The sequence below is a fragment of the Periplaneta americana genome, chromosome 7, assembly GCF_040183065.1.
Source record: "Periplaneta americana isolate PAMFEO1 chromosome 7, P.americana_PAMFEO1_priV1, whole genome shotgun sequence".
Classification (NCBI taxonomy): Eukaryota; Metazoa; Arthropoda; class Insecta; order Blattodea; family Blattidae; genus Periplaneta; species Periplaneta americana.
The window spans coordinates 58,821,580-58,847,239 of NC_091123.1; the positions used below are offsets into that span (position 1 = coordinate 58,821,580).

The following is a 25,660-nucleotide window of genomic DNA, read 5'->3' on the forward strand; positions in this document are numbered from 1 at the left end:
TTCGTGATTAGTGAGCAGAGTTGCCTTGCAAGATGGTCGAAATCGCACACGATTTACTAGTTCTGCTGTTCATAGCAATCTTCGTTAGTAATGTTGTGGCCGACTCAAATAATGAAGATGGTATGTATTCTATTGATATAATAATAATAATATTGATATTGATACTCGTACTTATAAATTAAAGTAGATACAATGTGTTAGTAGGATGCTCCGCAACAGATATTCCAGACTACTAAAAATTGCACCCCAGCGGGTACAAGAAGCCCTGAAAAGACCACTGAAGTGAATTTTCGACCTCTAATATGGACCGGAAAGGACCAATTTGTGGCCCAACTCCTTGGAAGCTACATGATGATGATGATGAGTTGATGACAATGACAGTCGTTGAAAAAAATCTCATTGTGGTATATAAGTGTTAATTTTACGATATTTAATTTTTTTGTTATATTTAAAATTTAAATTTAATACTGGGGACTTCACATGTTCTAATTTTATAGATTATACATAACATTATCAAATATATATATATATATATATATATATATATATATATATATATATTCCAAATTGAAATATCATTAATAAGCATATGATCCTACTTAACAATTTCACCTAATGCTTTAATTTAGAACAATATTGTCTAAAAACATGGCAAACTGTCTTATACAAAATCATATTTAAATTAAACAATTGAAAAAGAGACAAACTAGAAATTTGCAACAAAACTAAAAGATGCGAAAAAACTGTCTACGGCTCTACACGAAATAAAATATTTCTTCCAATGCTTTGGATTCTGGAAAAGTCCCCTTAACACTTATAGCGTTCCCTCGTTGAATGGCAATACTAATTCTTTAGCGAAGGAAAGCCATAGAGCGAGAGTCACCGTTAAATGCTGATAAATAATTGCCGATATTAGAGGTTAACAACTTCGCCTCGGAACACCATGGGCCCATAGATTATACGGCATTAGACATTATTGTTGTTGTTGTTTAATCTAATATTCCTTGAGTTTCATCTATCTTATGTTGAAATCATACGAATTTTGCAATTGCCATTTCCGTGTGTTACATGCTATTTTTTCTATGAAAGTGACAAAATTAAACAGGCCAAGGAAAAATTACTTATACATGTCAAAATGAGTCTTCATATTTTATCTGGAAACGCGTATATTTAAGATAAGTTTCCAGAAGGCGGCTATCTCGTTGCAACAATAGTGTTTTAGTTTTCGAAGTAAGGAATTTAATTCTATAGTCACAGTTTCAATAATTTGCGTAAAAAATAATCGAAATAACGAATTTACGATTAATACTAATACTAACCACCAGTAATTCACGAATCACTGTAAAAACGTTCTAGTCAAATAAAGTGTTAATTGTAAAAAAAAAAAATGTTCTTTTGTAGATGCATTTATCAGGAAGTGTGCTGAAAGAAACTGCGGAAAATACTAAATGCATGAAATCTTACTTTCAGTGCCAGTTTTCTTGTCGGAAATGCTGTCTTTCCACACGTTCGTATAAAAAATATATATATTTTTACAGATTTACATAATATGCATATTGTAATAATTTCTATATTAAAGGATATGTCTGTCGATATTTAAATGTAAAACTATATATTAGTAGTTCATTGAGACTCCTTCCTTTTAATTCCAAATCTTTACGATCTTACTTCAGTGGTTTTCCAAGTACTGTACCAACACGTCCATGTTAAGTTATCATCATTTGTTAGTTTATTTTTCTCTATGTAATACAAAAAATTCATGAAGAAAATCATCTGATGATTCTTGCAATGGCTCGTTGTATGTTTTTTTTTATTTCAAGTAGGGACCAATACATTTTTTACTAAAGATTATTATTTTCATGTAATTTACATTGTTATTGTTTAGTCAACTGTCCAAAGACAGATCTGGACCTCACAAGTGATATTAAGAAGGCACTACTTATGAAGCAACTAGGCCAAGAGATAATGGAGTAGGGTAGCCAGTTCCTTTCCTCCTCCAATGCGTACTCGCCGACTAGCTACATATTACACTGCTCAAAATAGTTTGTGCGAGATCGTGCGTATTTGCTTGTTTTCCGCACAGAACCAATACGCGGTAAGTGTGAAATACCATATTCAGTATTCCCAACGTAACACACATAACAATTTCCCTCTTCTTACCGCTTAAGCGCGACATTCATTTTACTGCTTTAGGCTTTTAACATATTATTTTTAGAGACGTTTAACATAGTAATAATTATAAATTGGAAACTTACCACTGCAATTTCACCTAAATTGCAATGTTAATTATTGTTTTTAAATATTTGCAAAAATTAAGTAAAGTCTACTACTCCACGAAACTTATTGCATTCCTGATACAAGTAACATTAAGGAAGCCGTGAAAAAATCAACGAGATTCCAGGTGCCGATGTAATTACTGCAATATGTTATACATACTAGGTTCAAAAAGTTCCCGGAATTTGCTAGTATCATAGAAACAACGTACCTTAAACACTATTCTACAGCATTCCTTTCAAAATAGTTGCCTTCCGCAACAACACACTTTTGCCAACGCGTGTAGAGTTCCTGGAAGCAGGCCTGGAAGCCATTTTGTGAAACCCGTCTTAGTGCTCTCGTCGCGTTTGCGATAACCTCTTCAGCATTGAATCTCCGTCCTTTCAGATGACTTTTCAGACGGGGAAACAGAAAGTAATCAGGTGGTGAGAGATGAGGAGAGTCTGGTGGGTGATCCAAAGCAGTTATGTTGTGCTGGCAAGAAAATTCTTTACAATAATTGCGCGATGAGCAGGTGCATTGTCATGCATAAGGAACCAGTTGTTTTCTACCCACTTTTCTGGACGTTTCCTTCTCACTGAGTCCCGGAGGCGAAGGATGATTTCTACGTACAATTCTTTCATTACAGTACGACCTTCTGGAATGAACTCATGGTGGATGAGACCCTGAGAGTCGAAGAAAACTTCCAACATAACTTTGCCTTTGGAAGTGTCCCTAGGAAATTTTTGCTTCCGAGGAGATGTTTTCAATTTCCACTCAGATGACTGTCGTTTAGGGACTGGATCGTACAAGTAGCACCAAGTTTCATCACCAGCAATAATTTTGTTTAAGAAATCTCTGCAGGAGTTTTGTGTAACAAAACACAGAACTTGATGTTTGTACGTTGCTCTGTGGATATAATTACAAAATGCGACGAACAAACAAAACACTATGATAAACAATTGCCTACAACTCAAAACCAACAATCGCCATTATCAACAAACTTTAAGGAAATGACATCATAAATGTTACCAACAAAACAAATGTATAATATCCCTTGTTATATATTAATACGAAAAATGGTAGTAAAATTCCGGGAACTTTTTGAACCCAGTAGTATAAATAATATTGTTAAAATATTAAAATGAAAAATAAATCATTACATAACCTTACCGTTTGTTTTAAGTTCGCATTTATAGACTGGGGGAAAAAAAAGACAGACGTATATCACGGCCTGCTGGAGTATAGTAAACATAGAAAACATTTTACAGCAACAATGTTGAAGAAAGATATTTTGGTGTTCCGAAGTTGGCGTCATTAAACAGAAATCAACATGGAGATTTCATTGCAACTAATTAGAAATTCGTCTTTCAGGTATGCAATAAACGATCTTCGCACAAAATAATGTACGATACACGAGCGGTATGTTTGTTTTCATGTTCTCGGAAATTAAAAAAGCTCAACTACGTTTCGCTTTTTCAATCTTTTCCTCGACCATGAAAATGTCAACATACCGCTCTTGTAACGTATATTACTATTTCAGTATCAGGACTGCGGAAAACGCGCATGTTCGTGAACATTTCAAAATAGACTTTTTACAGCAACACAATACTTTCTGGAAGGAGAAAATAATGTAGGCTACTTAGAAGAAATATTTCTTTGTTACACGGACGACTCGGTAATTAAGTTACAACCAGGCTTACATTTTTTTTACGAGACATCTGAAGCTGTCACCGCTATGCACAAATGTGCAACAGGTTGGCGGCTTGATCCAAGCAGACAGGATGAAGGCAACGATATGCTAGCCCGGATAGTCGCAAGTAAGTCTTGGGTGCATCATTACCAGCCCGAGACGAAGCGTGCATCAATGCTCGGATCAAGTTACGAATTTACACTCGTGCAAATGTGCCACCATCTTGCAACTGCTGCTTCTTTGTTTCGCTTATGAGCACATCAGGTTCCTAATTACAAAATATAGGTCGCTTTTTCACTTATTTGGAACTTACTGACTCACCCTCGTATTATCTTTTGAAAAACGGAATTCATGAAGTTACGTTGTACTACATTAACAAATCATTTCATGGTGAAAAGAGGTAGATGTTAAAGAAACTTCTATGGAGTAGCAGAAATCGGTAAACATTACAGTTCGAATTAAGCTTTTGGACGAAGTAAGATGAATTTTTTGTGACTTCCGAAAAAATAAGAATGAAACTAAAAAAAATATTAATGACATCATGGACGAAAATTTCCAACTTATAATTTAGACATTGAATAATTACAACATCTAAGTTGTAATTATTATAATATATTTATATTTAATACGCAGTATTTATTTACGTCTAAAGTATTATAATATATGTGAACAACAGTTGCTCCTTTGTAAACACCTTACAATTACTAGTTGTTCCATCCGAAATAAATTCGTTTAACTGCTAACATAAATACTTTGCACTAAAACCATTAATAGGGAAAACACACAATATTCTCAGCAGCTATTTTTCCTGTCATCAAATTTAATTCTACTCTATCAAAAAGTAATAAATTGCACTGTGACGTTTTTGATAAGAATAAAACGTAGTTTAATCAAGTCATTATTTTTATTCAGTATGATTTGAAATTTTCACGCTAGCCATCATGATAAGAAATGTTTGGGTTATACTCAGTCATCGTGTTATAAACACAGAAATATCCCACTTCTCGGCTCCATCACTAGGAAAGGCAAGGAGAGAGGAACCTGTTTCCTTATGATTTATTCGAAGCACAAATACTCATTCAGTTATGTGTTTAAATAAGAGAGTAGCCGTATATTTACTTATGTCTGTATAATACTGTTTTTGCACAAGCATGGTTTAGTGTCTTGTTCATATGTTTACAAGTCACACAGGCTCTTAAATAATGAAAAAGTTTCGTTTTGTTTACAAATGAATTGTGCTAACCTAAAAAAAAATAACTGAAGAGTTTTACTGTCTTTTTTTCCACTTCAAAATTTCAGAATGCCGAAGAGTTATTTCTGTAGTAATACAATAAATTTTGGAACAGAACAGTTGAAAACAACTTATCAGCCAGATAATTCCACAGAGCTGACGTAATCCAAAAGTCCTAATTTCTTATCATTACATCAAAGTGTAAAATTGTTATGGAACACTTATTCCTTACCTTGAGATAACAAAGTAGCTACATTTAATGTGTAAAGCTGTACACTTTCCCACATTTTTAAGTAGGTTATGATAAATATTGCTGTTGGGCTATATTGAAGATGATGTTACGATTTCTGAATTTATATAATGAAAAAAAACAATCTGTCGTGCGATAACCCATGAAGGCCCAACGCTTACCAGTCGACTGCTGGTTTCACGTCCAGATGCTTCAGCAGAGATGAACGATCATCCAACCAGTACGGAGTAACGTGTGGTTAGCACCATGATCTCCCAGCCGTTATAACTGTTTTCGAAGCTGGGTTTCGCTACCTAGCATAGCTCCCCAAATTTATCACAATACTGGTGGCCAACAGCCCCATGCACTCGCTGAAATTTCATGAGAAAATTCCTTCCTCATGAGGACTGGAACTAGCTAGCGTTTATTACGTAACACGAGTCAAGCCATGACGCTACGGCGTGAGATGCATTTATGTATAGGTTTACTTTTCATCATCATCATCATCATCATCTTTTTAATATTGATATTATCTACAGTCCATATTAGGCCTAACAATGGTGACGAAATGGAGAAACATTGACGGAATGATGTAAATGCCTAATATGGAGAAACGGGAGAATCCCGAGGAAAACCCCAACTGCAAGCTTGTCTCCCACAAGTGTCACTATGTATTTTTCATTGAAAAATTCCAGGCCTGTCGGGACTGGAACATCGGGTGTCCTGTGTGATAGGCTGCAGATCTGACTACTCAGTCACCCGCAGGGGTTTTACTGTATACTACAGGGTGTCTCTCAATTAGACCGACAAAATTAGGGAGCAGATAGATAACCTCCGTGAAAGTATATTTTGTTAAGGAACCCATGGGCTGCGACGCTTCGTTTCAATGCAAGAAGGCGGGAACGGATAATCACTCTTTTCATTCCAAGAGGGGTGTGTTATTACTACTATCACTTGGTTTGTTTACGTCCGGAGCCCAGTGTGATTTGGTATCGATTACAGCACGTTTGTTTACTTCCATTGGTACGACCTCTTGTTATCCGTGTTATTCGTCTAAGTAGTTTAGTACAAGTACTAGTCCACACCTGTGGAGTAACGGTTAGCGCGTCTAGCCGCGAAACCAGGTGGCCCGGATTCGATTCCCGGTCGGGGCAAGTTATCTGGTTGAGGTTTTTTCCGGGGTTTTCCCTCAACTCAATGTGAGCGAATGCTGGGTAACTTTCGGTGTTGGACCCCGGACTCATTTCACTAGCATTATCACCTTCATCTCATTCAGACGCTAAATAACCTAAGTTGTTGATAAAGCGTCGTAACATAACCTACTAAAATCAAATAAATAAATACGAGTACTAATGTTCAGTACAGTTTAATGTGTCGTTGGTTTCGTACGTATTTTTTCTTTGTTTGGATTAACACACACAATCATGTGACATAGAATCGCTTATTATTTGCACATAAATACTTACTTTATTCCGACCTGTAATTCCTTCTGCACTGAAACGAAGCGTCGCAGCCCATGGGTTCCTTAACAAAATTTGCTTCCACGAAGGTTATCTATCTGCTCCCTAATTTTGCCGGTCTAATTTAGAGACACTCTGTATATTAAAGGATAGAACATAAAAACTATCATAAACATGTATGGCAGAGGAGGGTTGGGTCACCGACATAGTTATACAGGGACATCATTTTATTTTTACTAACATTTCTAATATTAACCTGGCTATACCTTTGGCTTAAAGGTTGTGAACCGGAAACACCGTTTGATACCCCCTTCCACTGGAGTTCGATGATACTGGCGTAAGATACAAACAAATCACTTTACTAGGTATAGGAGGGATTAAAAGTAGTTCATTCATTTACGTAAAGTAGGAAATATCGTAATTTTGAGTTTGATAATTTTCATTAGGGTTTTCTTTAATCAAAATACAGTACTGTATTAACAATAAGTGTTTTTACTCACGAACTGAGCTGTCCGTTCGGACGTATTCATTATGCAGCGCATATTGTACTGTCTATAGCACATTAGCGTACAATATAGAGAATGACGTTAAATTGAAAAATAATCATAATATGGATATTTAAGCACATATTTGAAAATGATGGCCGTTCATTTCTATACAGGTTTCAGTTCTTTTTTGCATATTATCGCACTATATACTATTGCACCTAATTCCAATTACCAGTTTCGTCTTTCGTACTACTAATTCTTATTGAAATAATTCTGTACCTACTCTATAAAAGAGTACCTTACATATTGTATATTCAATCTTCACTTCTGTACGATCCGAAAAGATAAAATTATTCAGATATGCTATTTATTATCCGTTCAAGTGGTTTTGTCGAGGGTCGTAGAAAGGAGGGAAATCACGTAACAGTTAATTACTTAACGAGGCCTTTTTATTTAAGTTATTTTAAACAGTTATATAATATTACGTAGACATCCAATTCCTAACAGAAATTAATGTTTTCAGAAAAGAACTAAGACAGCCCAGCCACAAAGGAACGGGCAGAAGTGGGTGGGGGAAACCGGGATGCGACATAGGCAAACGGACGACAGTACCTGTGCGAGAATATGATTCAATATTGAAAGCGAACATATTTCTGGAACGTACTATACTCACTAACTCAGTACTGATTGTGTTTACTAAGACCGTAAGGCGACTTTGACTGTATACGCTTGGTTCTGTGTGGAGAACGGTTGCAAGTTCACTAGTAGAGGGGGTGGGAATGAAGTACATTAAAAAACTCAGGTACAATAAAAATTGAAGTAAAAATAAAATGATGTCCCTGTACTAGCGCTTTTTGACGTCAATCTCACTATCGTTAGAACTACAAGAGCTAATGTATAGCAAAGCTGTATATTTTTAATTTCATGCAATGTCCATTTATAAAGTTGAGCTAAATGTTTTTAATTGAAATTATTGTAAATAAATTTTTTTCTGTTGTACTGTAATTATTAATTCCTGTTGTGTTATTTGGATAGTATTAATTCAGGCTTTGGCTACTCAAACGTTAAATACAAACTCGGTAGAAAGACTATTGTGTGAACTGTGTGTTGTAGGCCTACTATTAGCCTATAGCAGTGATGTCAAAGCAAGCGCATTTTTCTGACCTTGATGTCGTGCGCGGGCAGCAAGCGCTAAGTATGGAAAGAGGAAGGGTTGTGTATTTGGATAAGCAACCTGTTGGATTAAGAAAACAGTGGTGCACAAACTTCAAACGGAAAGTGAAATTTTATGTCATTATTTTTATATGGCTTCTTTCTGTTTAATATTATCTATATTGTCTGTAAACAAAAGTACTAACACTGATTTCTTAATATTGCACTTGTGTTTTAAATTTTAATAACATAATAGAGAGTTAAGAAGGAATATTCACTTAAATTCCATAGTAGTATAATATTATACTGTATTAAGTGGATGAAACACATCATTCATGAAGAAAGTGATATTCCAAAGAAAGAGATTGAGTATGACATGATAAGTTGGAATTTATATTGATGGTATCTTTAGCCTTACAAAAGTAATCAATAAACTAATCAAAACAATATTACAGTACAAAGCAAAGTTACCTAGGTACTGTATCTGTTTTAAGTGTAAACTAATATTACATAACAAAACTCTTATCGCATTATGCTTTTAAGGCGATATTTGTGAACAACTTCCTATCATCAGAGTATTAAATTATTTTCTCCAAATTGCTGAAGCTATAGAGCTGACATTTTTACAACACATGGGCACGTATCTTTTGCTTATGATGTAACAGTAGTTGCTTTGTTAATTCATTTCCTTACAAACAATTTCCATGCGAATATTTTCAAAATTTTCAATACACTATCTTCAGTAATACGTTTATACGGTATATTAGATTTACGAAAACATTCAGTAAGGCTACTAAATAAATAGGCCTATACCTGAAAATTTCACTTTTCTATACGAAAAGCTGAGAAAATACTTCTTTTGAATAAAAAATCAAACTTGTGAAAAATGAGCATTAAACTTACATTCTTATAATGCACTTATACTTCTCAGGCAAATCTAAAAATTAACATGGATACAGTTTTAATAAGTTCTCTTCCCTTTATCTATTGAATCAGTGCTGGCCATCCCTGAATATAGCTCGACCAAGCGGCATATACCACCTCTTTCGTCTGTCTCTTTCCTTTCCACAGTAAAGCGCTCAGGCTCTCCTGGGCTATAAAGCGCGTGCTTGCTCCTGTGGGCATCAATTGACATGCCTGGCCTATAGTAAGTAGTCCGAAGTTCGATTTCCGATGTGGACAATGGAAGAAATTTATTTTACTTGTTTATCCGTTGTCTTATGATTGTCCTGTGACGTCTCTTCAGTGGCCCAACGTCATGCCGATCCCATAACCAGGGAGGCTCGATTCGTGAGATGTCTAGTGTGCTATCAAGAGAATCTCCCTCTCGTACCTTTAGGGTGTGTAAGTCGGATGAAAGGGGAGAGGAAAATTTTCTGATGACTAGCAAACTATAACGAGAAATATGTGCCCAGAACCTCTATTGTGGAAATATGGCGGCCTCGCCGGTGCCGTACCGTAATATTTTTACATTAATATTGAATTGAATACCTTATCTCCTTAGATATCCTTCACTTTCATTCTACTGAATCATGGAAAAATGAATATAATGTTATAACACTTTTATAATAATTTCAGTTGGCAATAAGTTATCACTCTTGCACATAGAAGTGGAAATGACAGATTTTGAATGGATTGGTATTTGCAACACATACGAAATATTGGAAATGTCCGTTTTTAATACAAAAAAGACAATGAAAATATTGACATTAGTATGATTATCAGGTTTTGATTGAAAATACTTATTTTACCACACTGTTTTTCATGGAAATGACCGAGTCGAATAAAAACAGTAATATATTCAGAAATATATCTCTCTAAACATACCGAAACGTAAAAAACTCATTTTTTGTTTTCGTTGGAAATGACCTTTTTTTTTTTCGCAGCCTTCACTTACGAGTATATTGGCTATTCTCAGTGTTTTGTATTTTGTTGCACAGTGATGAATTATTGTATGTTACCGTCCACACCTGTGGAGTAACGGTTAGCGCGTCTGGCCGCGAAACCAGGTGGCCTGGGTTCGATTCTCGGTCGGGGCAAGTTACCTGGTTACCGGGGTTTTCCCTCAACCCAATATGAGCAAACGCTGGGTACTATCGATGCTGAACCCCGGACTCATTTCACCGGCATTATCACCTTCATCTCATTCAGACGCTAAATGACCTAAGATGTTGATGAAGAGTCGTAAAATAACCTACTAAAAAAATTGTATGTTACCAGGAGGAAGTTTTTTTTTTTTTTTTTTTTTTTTTTTTTTTTTTTTTTTTTTTTTTTTTTTTTTTTTTGACACACGTAATTTCTCCTTCTTCTACAGTACAGAATCAACCCGTCTATAAATTTTCAAAGAGGGTTTCGACGTAACGTTGAAGGCTCTTTCTAAATGATAAGTTAGCCCTATAACTATTGCATAACCTACTTGACATCCTTGTGGAAATGGATTCGTGCATCGATAGTGATATTGTTTTAAATACTTACTTGGTAGAGTAGGCCTATGCCATGGAAGGAATCGGTTCATGGTCAGTATAATTATCCATGTCCTCGTATACGTGATATCGTTGATAAGTTGCTAGCGTTGCGTGAATATGAATTCATTTTAAATACAAAGTAATATACCTAATTCCCTTCCTTAAAATATGTAGCTTACATCAATATTGGACCGATGGCGTACTTATTTGAGTACGGCAATGAACCTTCGGGTTCCTTAAAAGCCATTTGTAAATAAGTATATCAATATTACATGAACTTTTAATATAATGTATGGTAGAGATTTTATTTTCAACTACGACAATTGTACAGTAGTGGCAAAAAAACCGGACCGACTCTTGTAACTGGTTTCAGAGCCTTGTTCACTCCAGAGCACGATAGACTGGTAACTAAGACTTTGGTGGTTCGAATCCTGCCTGGGAAGGAAACTTTTTTTGTTCCTTATTCAAATTTATTCCCAATACTTTTCGATTGCTGGTAAAATTCATGTTCTGGGAATAATAAGTTAATTAAGTAGTAAAATATCGCTGCAATCGAAAAGTGTTGGGAATAAATTTGAATAAGGAGCAAAAAAAAAAAGTTTCCTTCCCAGGCAGGATTCGAACCACGAAAGTCTTACAAGGAGAGGACACTCTCTGTATATCACCGAATTAAATCAGATTTTGTGACATGAAAGTACAAGACACACTGTTTAAAGTCATACTTGGTATGGGTGGCCAATGACCCCTCGTTTTGGAAATATTGGCTATTGTTTAGGACATGCTTCCGTTAGGTGCCTAATAGGGAAACAATAGACTGCGTAAGGGCGTAGCTCATGCGGTTGGGTGCTGAGTTATTCAGGCAACCCGAGTTCGAATCCTAATGCCTTCTCATTTTTTAAAGCTTGATATTATTATTATTATTATTATTATTATTATTATTATTATTATTATTATTATTATTATTATTATAATAATTCACTTTCAGTTGTAAGTTTCTATATTCAAAGCCATGTTGAAATATGCGTGGTATGCATCAAAATTGAAAAACGAACGAGAAGTGTTAGTGAATGTGAAGGATATCAGTTTCGCAGCAGAAGTGCGGAAAAATGTGTGTGACTGTGGACAACCTTCTTTCATTTGCTGTGCATGATGCAGGAAATATGTATGTTTTGTGTGTTTTTATGACATCATAATGAATCGGGTACAAAATGAAATGGAATAGCTGCTACAGAAATAGGACAGACGCCAGTGACACATCTTGCCTTCCTACGTGAGCAGTATTTCATTGTTTATCCTTTACAATACAATGTTAGTTAATTAGTAATTTGTTCAAAACATGATGAAGCATTCAATACATTGAGAAATATGATATAGGTATGTAAATAGATAACTGTGATCACAATATTAATCATTATTAAAACAAAAAAAAATATATATAGAACTAGTTGAGATTCGAACTCAGGTTGCCTGAATAACAACTCAGCATCCAACCATATGGGCTACGCTGTTACACAGGCTAATGCTTCCCTATTGAGCACCTAACGGAAGTATGTCACAAACAATAGCCAATATTTCCAAAACGAGGGGTCATTGGCCACCCATATCAGGTATTACTTTAAACAGTACGTCTTGTACCTTCATCTCACACAATCTTATTCCATTCGGTGATATACAGAGCATATCCTCTCCTTGTTAGTTACCAGTCTATCGTGCTCTGGAGTGAACAAGACTCTGAAATCAGCTACAAGGCTCCGTCCGGTTTTTTTGCCACTACTGTAAACTCTGAAAAAAAAATCGTATCTTACGCACGTGCTGAAATTAATTTCCTCCAGCTATGGCTTATTTCTGTTCATATAATTTAATGGAAGATAGAAACAATTCCGAAAGATAATTTTCGTAATAGACCAAAGGGCTTTCATGTAGTTGTAATAAAAGTCCCACATGCCAGAATGTCACTAGATCGGTCTCTATTGCGAATTGAGTATTATATTTCAGTTTAAGAAGAAAAGGAATTCCCCATCCTCACTTTCAGTAGTCATTCGTTATGATAAAGAAAATCGGTGACAGTACAGTGAAACTTGTACTAAAAGTCTACTGATAATTCCATGCAAAATTGGCCTTTTAGAGGGGTGGTTGCTTAGTAGGAGGAGACTTCCTTTACGTAAATAATGAGTTAAATTACTGTACTTACTGTAGCCTATCTATAGACTCTACTAATAATATATCTGTAACCAAACTTTTTGTGGTAATTTTCGCTTTTACAAAAATAATTGGTGTTAACATGCATAATTAACCACCCTGAGATCGAAAATCGCATTTTTGAAATTTTTGTTTGTCTGTCTGTCTGTCTGGATTTTTTTTTACCATTTCACGCGATAATGGCTGAACTGATTTCTATGAAAATTGGAATATAAATTAAGTTCGTTCTAACTTAGGTTTTAGGCTATATGGCAGTCAAAATACTTTATTTAAAAAGGGAGTTATAAGGGGGCCTGAAATAAATCGAAATAGCTCGCTTATTATCGATTTTCATTAAATAAGTCACATAACAAAAGATTCTTTTAAAAGCGATTTCCGATAAGGTTTATTCTATGCAAAATGTTGATAGAACTGATATTTAACGAGATACACAAATTTTAAAATAACATGTCATGAGTCAACATACAAATTTATCTTCGTATACAATCCACTCTATATTGACATTAATTTGGAGTGATTTATTAAAGGATGCATTCAAGACTAATTTAGAAAAATGTTAAACAAATCATCCTTGCACCAAAAACGGATGTTGTGAACCAAATTATACTATTGTAATTATTATTTGCATATAATAACAATTAAGAAACATGTTAAAGGAATTATCCTTGCACCAAATGAGTGCTCTCTGGACAAAACTGATATAATTTGAATTACGTAATATAAACGATTTATCCTTCTATCAAACACGGATTTTCCCTGGACCAAATGTCCTATTTTAATTATGTTATTACTTTATATTTATTTCTAACAAGTGCATCGAAACTCACGGGTATGGCTAGTTTAAAATAAGATACCGGTAACTTTGAATATGTTGTTAATTATAATACGTTTTGTACAGAACATTTAAACTGAATTAATGTAAAGTTATATTACCGGTTGTTCTGTATGGTTGTGAAACTTGGACTGTCACTTTGAGGGCGGCAATAAACTTCCGGGTTCTCTAAAAACCATAAGTACTCGTATTGTCACATTTAAGTTTTTCCGCTAATTTTCTTTCGCGAATCACTTTGATCCTTCAACGATAATTAGATCTACTTCTCATTTCATAGATAATTATCTATGAAACGAGTAAAAACATTATAACATTATAACAACTTTACACTACTGGTATGCCAAAAGAAATTAAACTGTCAAACAAGGGAACAAACATCGACATAATCCATGGTCAGACCTGAAGGCCGTTTCCAGCGTTACAATCCTAAACAACAACCTCTTTCTTGCTATAAATTCCTACATTTCTTTGGTAGAGGATTAAAGAATCGGACATTCAGCGCGAATAGTTAACAACGTTGTCAAATTTCAATGTAACTTTATAAATAACAGTATAGTATACTCTTATCAAGTTTTTAGAATTAATTTAATGAGTTAAACTACTGCATTGTAAAATTATGATACTGAACTTTAATTTTGAAATATGATCTTTTAAAGCAGGCCTGCACAAGGTTTGCGCTCTCCGAGCCGGCTCACAGCTCATGAGCGGAATACAGGTATTAGCTGCGCTCTGTATAGGGTGGACTGGAAGAAGTGGTGATCTCGTACAAAATATACACAAAAGGAAGTACTATTACGAGGTTCATGAAATGAATTCCCGTTCAGTGTTTGCAAAACTATCTTGGACTTGTTAATTAATACAGAAATATTTTTTACAGAAATAATAGAAATTTTATACCTACTTAAATGTACAATATCATTTTCTTATATTTTTATTTATCAGTACATGAAAACGAGGTTTTATGCTGTTGGCAGCTGAAGGGAACAGTAGCCTACAGATCGTATGAAACATCAGTTACAGATGTTCGATGCCTGCCTTTATTAATGTTGATTATAGAAAACAATTGCTCACAAATATAAATGTTGAGCCAAACATAGGAATCATTTTCACAGCCAGCCTGTGTAGTGGATATTATTGCTAATGTTCAGTCTTGTAAAACTCAACCAGGCTAGTAGTATTATTCAAACGATCTTTAACTCTTAGGCCACACTGAAGATCAATAAGTTCGAACTGTAAATCGTTAAATGTTAAATGTTACGTTCCGTCTTTTAGGTTCCTCCATACTGTACTGTAGCAGTAAGTAAGCAACGTGAAACAGTTACTGAGAATAGGCCTACACACTGCACTCCACTAGATAACTGAGTGGTCGTTTCCCTCTCTTCTACCTATAGCAAGTCTATGTCATTCTGACGTATCTTCCTCTCCGTTTCGGCGAGCGGTAAACACCGCTCTCCCACTCCGAAGGAGCGCGCGCGCTCGTTGAGCGCTGTTTGTGCAGGCTTGTTTTAAAGGGAGTAAAATTACGAAAACGACTATTCAATGGCTGGTCGTGGTCGGGGAGAGGGGTGGTATTTAAATGGAAATCAAAGTAAAAGATCCATCCGTTTTAAAGGGTTTTTACCTCGGTTCTAAGCAAAATCGGTCTGTAATAGAGATGGTCTTTTAAGAGGAGTGACCTTTGAAAGACGTTTCATTGTATTATTTTACACAATTTATTATTACAGTAAATTGGATAAATATCAAGTGACAAATAAATTAATTTAATTTATATTGACAGTTGCTGCTGCTATGAAGGAATGTGGTATTGTTCCTGATGTCATCGACATAGCACCAAAGGAATTTATTCAGGTTAGTGCAGACAGTTACTAGTTACACAATTATTCCAAAACACTGAACAGGGAGATGTGTAAAATATCAAGTACAGTATTTTATATTTTCAACTCAAAATATAAGATTGTACTTTAAGTATACAGCCAGTAATATTTAGAGGTATTTATTAATGACACATTTTCTTTTCTTGATTGAAAACATAGACATAACACATTTGTGGGCGAGGATAGTCCTGAAATTTGCAGTAATTTTGAACTAATAATTTATAGATACGATATGGACACTTGAGCGTGAATCTGGGAAATGAGCTGACCCCAACTCAAGTGAAAGACATTCCTAAGGTGGACTGGGAAGCTGAGGATGGAGAATACTATTTGTTGTGTATGACAGGTTAGTCTCATTATTTAAATTATACACGCGTGTGTTTCTACGCATGCGAACGTGTGTGTTTGTATTTTTTTTAGTCTGCCCACAAAAATATTCAGACGTATCCAAATAAATAATTGAATCGTCCCATGCAGAAAGGGCTTCAGTCACAAATTTTGACAGAGTTCTATGCAGAAAGGAATATAATGTACAGAATGTTTTTCTTAGTTTTCTCAAAACTAGGTCTAATGGACTGGAGCCCTTTCTGCATGGGGCGATTCAATTATTGTTTTTACCAAATTTCTTCCAAATCATCATTTTATTGTCATTTTTGCTGTTGTTATTATCATCATAATTACAGTCAACATCATCATCATTTACTCATGACACTGATTCTAAATGTCTTCCGGAAATGAAGAAATTGTTAAACACAACTCTCAGTAAAGAATATAGAAAACATTGGAGATTTACATAGAAGAAGTGTAAGAAAATAAGATACGAGGGTGCTCCAGAAAGTAAGACAACAAGAGCTCTCCTGGACGAACTTTATTTCACAGACAGATATACTGATACACAGTAGTAGCACATTACTTTTCAACATAGTCGCCATGCTTGTTCAAACACTTGTTACAACGGTAGACCAAGGCATCGATGCCGTTATAGAAGAGATCTGCGTCAAGTCCCTGAAGCCACGTCATGACGGCTTGCTGAACGGCCATATCGGTATTGAATCGCCTACCCCCCAAGTGCTTCTTCAACGGTCCGAAGAGATGGAAATTGGGCTGTAGGGAGGAGCCGTTTCTTATCGTACACCTCAACAAGTTGACGATAATTTATGCTGATGAGGTGCCTTCAGACGCAAAAGCAGGTTTACATTAGGCACTTCCACATTTGACCATGTTTCCGTGCGCGCAGCTATCTTACAACTGATATTGCGAGGGTCTGACGAAATATATGCGCCATATAATGGCTGTGTGATAAAACTGTGGTCTGCTGCTGTGGCCCTGGCGGAAAATTCGAACAAGAAGGGGGGGATACAGTATATCACCTGTGAACGCTCTTGTTACGTTACTTTTTTAATCACCCTCGTAGTACTGTATTATGTTTCTTGTGAAGTAAGCAAAGCGTCAGAAGTTAAGGAAGCAGTAATACCGCAAATAAATGTGCAGACTTCCACATAACATTTATTATTATGATGGAAATGAAGAATAACATAAAGCTACGTACGGTAGATATTTTGAAAAGTGTTGATATTAAGAATATTATATTATACTGTAGGCTACATACACACAGGCCATTCGAAAGTTAGTGGCAGTTGGAAAGCGTGTCTACATTTCACTGATTTCAACTATAGGCTATCATAACTTCTTTCAAGTAGTTATTTATAAACGGTGAAATATTTGATAATTTGGAATGTTTGTATATTTATACATCTTTGCATTTTAATCATAAAATAAAGACGAAAATTTTATTTTAAGACCATCACGTGTCTATATGGTAGTTTTGTTGTACTTCAGCCTTATTCAGATCATCACCATTATCATCTTCATGATTTGAAACTGTTCATCTCACAAGTAATGTCTTGCCACCTTCGCGCCGCTGAGTAGCGGAGCTCAATCGACAGAGGCGCTTGTCTTCTGATTCGGAGCTGCGTTCGGGCGTGGGTTCTCGCTATCACCAATTCCAGCGACGCTAAATAACCCAGTAGTTTATACAGCGTCGTTAAATAACCAACTAAAAACACTCCTTCCCGTCTCTTCCTAGACTGACCCACATCTCGTCGTCCTCTTGGTTGATAGTCTATTTACCGAGCGAGTTAGCTCATGCATGGGACTCGCATTCGGGAGGTCCGTGGTTCGATTCCCGGACCGACCAACCTAACTGTGGTTTTTCCGTGTTTTCCTACAGTTACTTAGGCAAGTGCCGGGTTGGAATTTTCATTGCCACGGTCCATTTTCCCATCCCCTCCCGTGTAGAAAAAGAATTTAGATTTTCATATCATTCATCTTTCTCATCTCATTCAGTAGCCATATTCAGGTCAAGACGCTTGTCTTCATCCGCTTACGGAAGGGGGATCTTCTCTACAACCGTTCCTGAGTTCTCAGCCTTCCGCAATATCTCTGCCAGGATTCATTCCTTAAGAGGACTTCCAAGGGAGCTTCGACACCTTGGAAAGGCCGTTGGAATGGATCCAGTCCTGCTTGGTCACCTTGGCGGTGTGAACTTGGAGCGGGGGAAGGTAGGAGGCCCACATTGGGTGAGCGGATGAGGGATCACATGCGGCCGGTGGGCTGGTACACCCTCATTCTCATTCATCCCATACACTTCTGGGTTCACAATAGGCCTCAGTATGACCGACGTGCAAAGGGTCGTCCTAACCCGCCCATAGCCACTGTGACCTAACCTAACTTAATCTAACCTGATAGTCTATTTAAAACGATTGTAGGCATTCGGATTTCTACATCTTTATAATATTGTGTTCATACTATGTTTCCCTTATGTTATTAATTAATTTAATGAAGCCATCTTTAATTTTTCCTGAATGTTCGATTTGTATTAGTATATACATATTTCTCGTGGTTATGTCCAGCCACTGATCTAAGAAACTGTATCTCTGCTCAGTTTATTCTACCAGAATAAAGAATAATTATCACTATCACTATCACCACTACCACCACCACCACCACTTGTTTCAGGATTAGACAGGATTAGACTACTGGTTATTCCCATTCAAAGAAAATTACTCTTGCCCATATAGTTCTTAAGCATTTTACCATCTGTTTATAGTCCAGCGACGTATGTAAGGAACTTCATCTCTGCTGATTCTATTCCGCAGATTATCATTGCCATCATGATCATGATTATCATCATCATTACCAATTAGGATTAGATTATTGGTTATTTCGATTCAAATAATTAATCTTGGCATTTCACCTTCTGTTTACAATTAGACGAGATGTTATTAGTCTCTCAGCGTCCACTCTTAGCGTGAGCTATGCTCGATGATATTCGTTTGTGACTCTTAATTTTTTATTAATGTTAAAAATGTTATATTATTTATTTAGCTTCATATTTAACGATTCGACATTGCTCGTATTATAATTCAAACGCACTACCCTGCGACGGGACGTGGGAATCCCGTCTCAGCAAAGTCAGATTTTTGTTTACCGCTTCTACAGTTGTGGGCCAACATTGAGACTGCATTCACTCTGTGAGATTTTAATCGTGTGCTGATCTACAATAGGATTAATGTGATTCAATGTTGTATTGTAAACAGACCCTGATGCACCTAGTCGTGAAAATCCGGTGAGGGCTCAGATGCGCCATTGGCTGGTCGGTAATATCCCAGGTGACAACATTGATGAGGGAGAAACACTCACAGAGTACATCGGATCCGCACCGGGAAATGGCACAGGTAATTGTGACTGCAATTGCAGTTATCATATAAAACGGCTCACAGAGAACCAGCTGCGGACAGGTGGATAAGAACGATAAACGACGCAGAGGTTCAGTGACGTGCCATTCATAATGAGTGCAAAACTTGTTTCGCCTACATGAGCCGTTGAGAGCAGAAGTGGTGTAAGTAAAAAATTGGTAATGAGGGTTTAAGTAAACTTACTTACTTACAAATGGCTTTTAAGGAACCCGAAGGTTCATTGCCGCCCTCACATAAGCCCGCCAGCGGTCCCTATCCTGTGCAAGATTAATCCAGTCTCTATCATCATACCCCACCTCCCTCAAATCCATTTTAATATTATCCTCCCATCTACGTCTCGGCCTCCCTAAAGGTCTTTTTCCCCTCCGGTCTCCCAACTAACACTCTATATGCATTTCTGGATTCGCCCATAAGTGCTACATGCCCTGCTCATCTCAAACGTCTGGATTTAATGTTCCTAATTATGTCAGGTGAAGAATACAATGCGTGCAGTTCTGTGTTTAAGTAAACATTCTGTAAAATACAGCGCAAAGTAGCAATTAACATTTAATTTATTTAAACCATTAGTAATCAGTGGATAGCACGAAGGACATATTAATTGCTGCTTTATGCTGTATTTTACGGAATTTTTTACTTTAAACCTCATTACCCAATTTTGACTTACACCATTCGTATGTACATAAATATTACATTTAATTTTCTGTTTACAACAAGTGTAATTGTAGCTTATACTGTACATTGCACACCACTGATCAATTCTTATGTTCACGATGAACATAGTTGCGGGAGTAGGAGGAGACCGCTATCTGAAGATCTCTCAAACTAACGCATTTCATTTTCTTTCATTTCATTTATTATATTCCATAGATCTTACATGAGCAATGAAGCTTTAAGATGTAGAACAAGTAAAAAATTTTACAATATTGCAATTACAATTTTTACAAATGTTTATATAATTTTTACAATATTTTACAATGTTTATAGTTTTACAATTTTGTAATTTCCTACATTTTTTTTACAATTTTTTTACAATATTTTGGCGAGCTGTAGTGAGATGATGTGAGACCCGAGGATTCGCCAAAAGATTACCCGGCATTTGCCTTGTGGTTGGGTCAAACCTCAGTAAAAACCCAACCAGGTAACCAGACCAAAGGGAGTGAAATGAAGTGATGCTGAGGACTCGCCATAGACCATCCGGCTTCAGTCCCACGGCTGGGGAAGATCTCGGAAGAAACTATTTAATGAGACCAAATGGGGGATCTAACCCAAGCCCGAGCGCAGCTCCGGATCAGCAGGCCAGTGAGTCTGCCGACTGAGCTACATCGATGGCTCTACTAAAAATATAGACATAGCCAGTCTTCTTCTTCAGTAGGTGCTACAACTTCGTTGAAGTTTTGACCTTCTCAATTAATTTACGCCATTCCTTTCTGTTATGAACAAGATTTGGCCAATTCTTTACATTCAGTGTTTTCAAATCGTTAATTAAATCCCCCAGGCTTGCCATAATATTATACTCTACTGAACTGAAATATTAACTTCTACTCTAATGCTCATATCGCTCAGTGCTAGAGTCCTGCTTTTGGACACGTAGTCTCCAAGCAAACCGCTATATACTCGTAATTTGATTTAATGTTCAAATTAGCTTTATTATAATGCTGAATTTATAGTCCAGTTGATTTACTTACATTTTTGAAGTAATAACTTGAGCGTTCAGTCCTCATTGCATTGTGGTAATAGATATGCAATATTTGCACTTGTATCTACAGTCCCCACACTTCAGACCTAGGACGCATTCTGAGAACCTTTACTTGAACACTGATGTACTCCTGCTTACAGAAATCTTTATATACTCACTTAGCTCCTAGAATTTTACGAGTGAAAGTTTTAAATAGCCTCGGACAAATTTTCATCCTCAGGACGAGAATCGAACTCGGGATCTTATGACTTGTAGTCACGAATGCCGACCATTGGACCACGAAGCCGCACGTTACATAATCGCAATTTTTAATAGCATTGATAGATAACATCGCCTGTTTTTATGCAACTAGCAGAGCTTTAGTGTAATTAAGGTTGCACTGTATTCTACGAATGCTACCAGGTAGACTACCAACCATATTCTATCTACACTGTCATTTCGTATTCTGTGGTAGTCTTCCGTGTGCCCTTCCTCGCCGCGTCGTGGTAGCGCGCTAGTCTTCCATCCAGGCGGGCCGGGTTCCATCTCCGAGCAAGTTGTGATGGAATTTGTAGTGGACAAAGCAGACGTTGCATAGGGTTTTTTCTCGGTGTACTCTCGTTTCTCTATTCTACCAACTATCCACCTCCCCCTCATTTCATCTATCATCTGCAATAGTAAAAATAGGTCGGGGTGAAGTCTTGGAGGTAGTACGGGTTCCCGATGCTGATATAGGAAGGCTTGAGGCTCCGGACCCCTGGGGCTTATCAGCCTACTCGTGTCGGGACCTGACTTTATCAGGGGGTGAGGCAGGATGGCCCACTTGCCAGCGTCGGATGACCAGGAAGGGCTTGAGGCTCTGGGCCCCTGGCTGCTCGCCCGCGAAATGGGACCTGGCTCTATCAGGGGCTCAGGCAGGCCATTCCTCCCTCCGCAAAACCCACACAACATGTATATAGGTTAAGATGTTGACTGTTCATTTAATTCCGGTATTAAGAAATGAGCCTTTAGTGACAATTTGTTCTATTAATGAAAAACAAAAGAAAACATCTTGATTTAACTTGACGTATCTTCAACAGGTTTACATCGCTATGTATTTCTGGTGTATAGACAACCTGGTATAGTGCATTATAACGAAATTTTTACAAGTAACAGGTAAGTACGTAGTTTATTATCCAAAACCCAGCTTTCTCCAATCTTCCCTATTTTCAGCCTTGCTCTTAGTCTCCGCATATGATCCATATATCTTAATGTCGTCTATCATCTAATATCTTCTTCTACCACGAACTCTTCTCCCGTTCGCCATTCCTTCCAGTGCATTCTTCAGTATGCAGTTTCTTCTCAACCAGTGACCCAGCCAATTCCTTTTCCTCTTCCTGATCAGTTTCAGCATCATTCTTTCTTCACCCACTCTTTCCAACACAACTTCGTTTCTTATTCTGTCTGTCTATTTCACATCCTTCTTCATATCCACATTTCAAATGCTTCTAGTCGCTTTTCTTCACTTCGTCGTAATGTTCATGTTTCTGCCCCATAAAAAGCTACACTCCACACAAAGCACTTCGCTAGTCTCTTCCTTAGTTCTTTCTCCAGAGGTCAGCAGAAGATGCTCCCTTTTTTCTATTAAAAGCTACCTTGGCCATTGCTATCCTCCTTTTGACTTCTTGGCAGCAACTCATGTTACTGCTTATAATACACCCTAGGTATTTGAAGCTGTCCACTTGCTCTACTGCCTCATTTAGAATTCGCAAGTTTACCTTCTTTACTTTTCTTCCTATGACCATGATCTTCGTCTTGTTTGCATTTATCTTCATTCCATACTGCTCACAGCTGTTATTTAGCTCAGTAGCATATCCCTTAATATTATCTCCTCTTCTGCTAACAACGCCATATCATCAGAAAATCTTATGCAATTTATTCTTCTTCCTCCTACTATCACTCTTCCCATGTTCTGAAAACAGTTCTTCACTAAATCCTCCAAGTAGATGTTGAATAGAGAGGTGATAAAGAACTTCCTTGACGTAAGTACTCCTCTCGCTATTTCGCTATGAATGATTTATTGTTATTATTATTATGATTATTATTATTATTATTACTATTATTATCTTATTCATTCATTCATTTAGTGTTCTGTCCAAGCGCAGGTCTTTCACTGCAAACCCAGCTTTCTCCAGTCTTTCCTATTTTCTGCCTTCCTATAACATTAAATTAATTTTCCAAATCTCATACTCAATATTCGTGTTGTAAATTCAAACTTTACATTGGGGACAGTTTATTATATACTGCATTTTAAGATGCAATGCAATGTGTTTCTTGCTGAAATAAACGAAGTTTACAATTAATTATGCAGGGACATCATTTTAATTTTACTTACATTTTTATTGTATCTGAATTTTTTAATGTACTTCACTCCCACTCCTTCTACTAGTGAACTTCCAATGCAGTCAAAGTCACCTTACGGTCATAGTAAATAGTACTGAGTTAGTGAGTACAGTATGTTCCAGAAATATGTTCGCGTTTTCCAGTGACGAAAGAACTTTCAATATTGAATTATATTTTCGCACAGGTACAGTCGTCCGTTTGCTTACGTCGCATCCCGGTTTCCCCCACCTGCTTCTGCTCGCCTCTCTGTAAAGGTTAGTGGGTGGGCTGTCTTAACTCTTTTATGAAAACATTAATTTCTGTTACGAATTGGACGTCTACGTAATATTATACAACTGTTTAAAATAACTTAAATAAAAGGGTCTCGTTAACGAATTAACTGTCGTGATTTCCCGTCTTTCTACGACCCTGCGACAAAACCACTTGGACGGACAATAGATAGCATGTGTGAGTAATTTTATCTTTTCGAATTAGGCAGAAGTGAAGATTGAAGTTACAGTACGCAAGGCACTTTTTTATAGAGTAGGTACAGAATTATTTCAACATAAGTTACTAGTACGAAGGACGAAACTGGTAATTGGAATTAGGTACAATAGTCTATAGTGCGATAATATGCACAAAAGAACTGAAGCCGTATCGAAATGAACGACCACCGTTTTCAAAAATGTGTTTAAATATCCATATTATGATTATTTTTCAATTTAACTTAATTCTCTGTATTGTACGCTAATGTGCTGTAGACAGTATAATATACACTGCTTAATGAATACGTCCGAATGAATAGCTCAGTTCGTGAGTAAAATAAACTTATTGTTAATACTGTACTTCATTTTGATTAAACAAAAACTTAATGAAAATTATCAAACTCAAAATCGCGATATTTCCTACTTTACGTAAATGGATGAACTACTTTTCTTCCCTCTTATGCTTAGTAAAGTGATTTGTTTGTATTTTACGCCAATATCATCGAATTCAAGTCGTCGAAGGGGGTAGCAAACGGTGTTTTCGGTTCTCAACCGTTAATCCAAAGGTATAGGCCTAGCCAGGTTAATATTAGAAATGTCAGTAAAAATATAATGATGTCCCCGTACTATCCTGTAAGATGGAAATTATTCGAATTCTAATTTCCCGCTTTAAACATAATTTTGTTTACTAAATATTTTGTTATGTAAATAATGAACTTGTATTATGAGAAGAATAGGCCTATAGGTAAGTGTATAAAACTAATATTACTTTTTGTTTTGTTTTGTTTTAGGTCTATATTTACGCGCCCAAATTTTTCTATCAACGACTTTAGTAAGAAGTATAACTTGGGACATCCGTATGCTGGAAACTTCTATCTTGCTCAGTATGATGACTATACTCCCATTGTGCGTGCACAATTGGGTGATGTGTCAACTTAGTTACTAGAATTCTGTAGTATATAATTATTATATATAGTAGTTGGAATAAAAAAACATTTTCAATTAACATCGTTTTAATATTAAAAATATTGGAGTAATAGTGTAGGCAGGGCCGCCGACAGAATTTATGGGCCCCTATGCAATACTTTACTCGGACCCCGTTGAAAAAAGTAATACAAGTTACCAGTTATTCTAACCATAATAATTATTTACAAAATAAATAAAAGATAACCCCATACACAGATACGAACCTAAAAATTTACACTTTTATTACACTGAAAACTTTTAGCAAAACTTCACATTAGCACAACATATTATATTCATAAAACATTATTCCTAAACACCTGTAATTTCTAACTTGCAGTCCAACATCAACAAACAACTCTCCTTGACTTCATTGATGCAAACTCATCAATGATATCATCAAAATTTAAAGATCGCTTTCCAGACTAAGGAGGCCAAGATTACCCAGTCATTCTTGACACACTGTTTATCTGAATACATTTTTCATTTCCTTCATTTTGCTGAAGGATCTTTCAGTATCAGCAACTGTCACAGGAATTGTA

At 36.4% G+C, this 25,660-nt stretch overlaps 1 protein-coding gene across 1 annotated transcript; it reads left to right on the top strand.

The window, feature by feature from the left end:
• LOC138703141 (protein D3-like) lies at positions 1–25,161 on the top strand. Its single transcript, XM_069830774.1, has 6 exons — positions 1–120; positions 15,780–15,850; positions 16,102–16,222; positions 19,476–19,613; positions 22,389–22,464; positions 24,947–25,161. Exons 1-6 carry the CDS (start codon positions 33–35, stop codon positions 25,092–25,094), a joined length of 642 nt encoding a protein of 213 aa, XP_069686875.1. The 5' UTR covers positions 1–32; the 3' UTR covers positions 25,095–25,161.
• Positions 25,162–25,660: the final 499 nt, after the last annotated feature.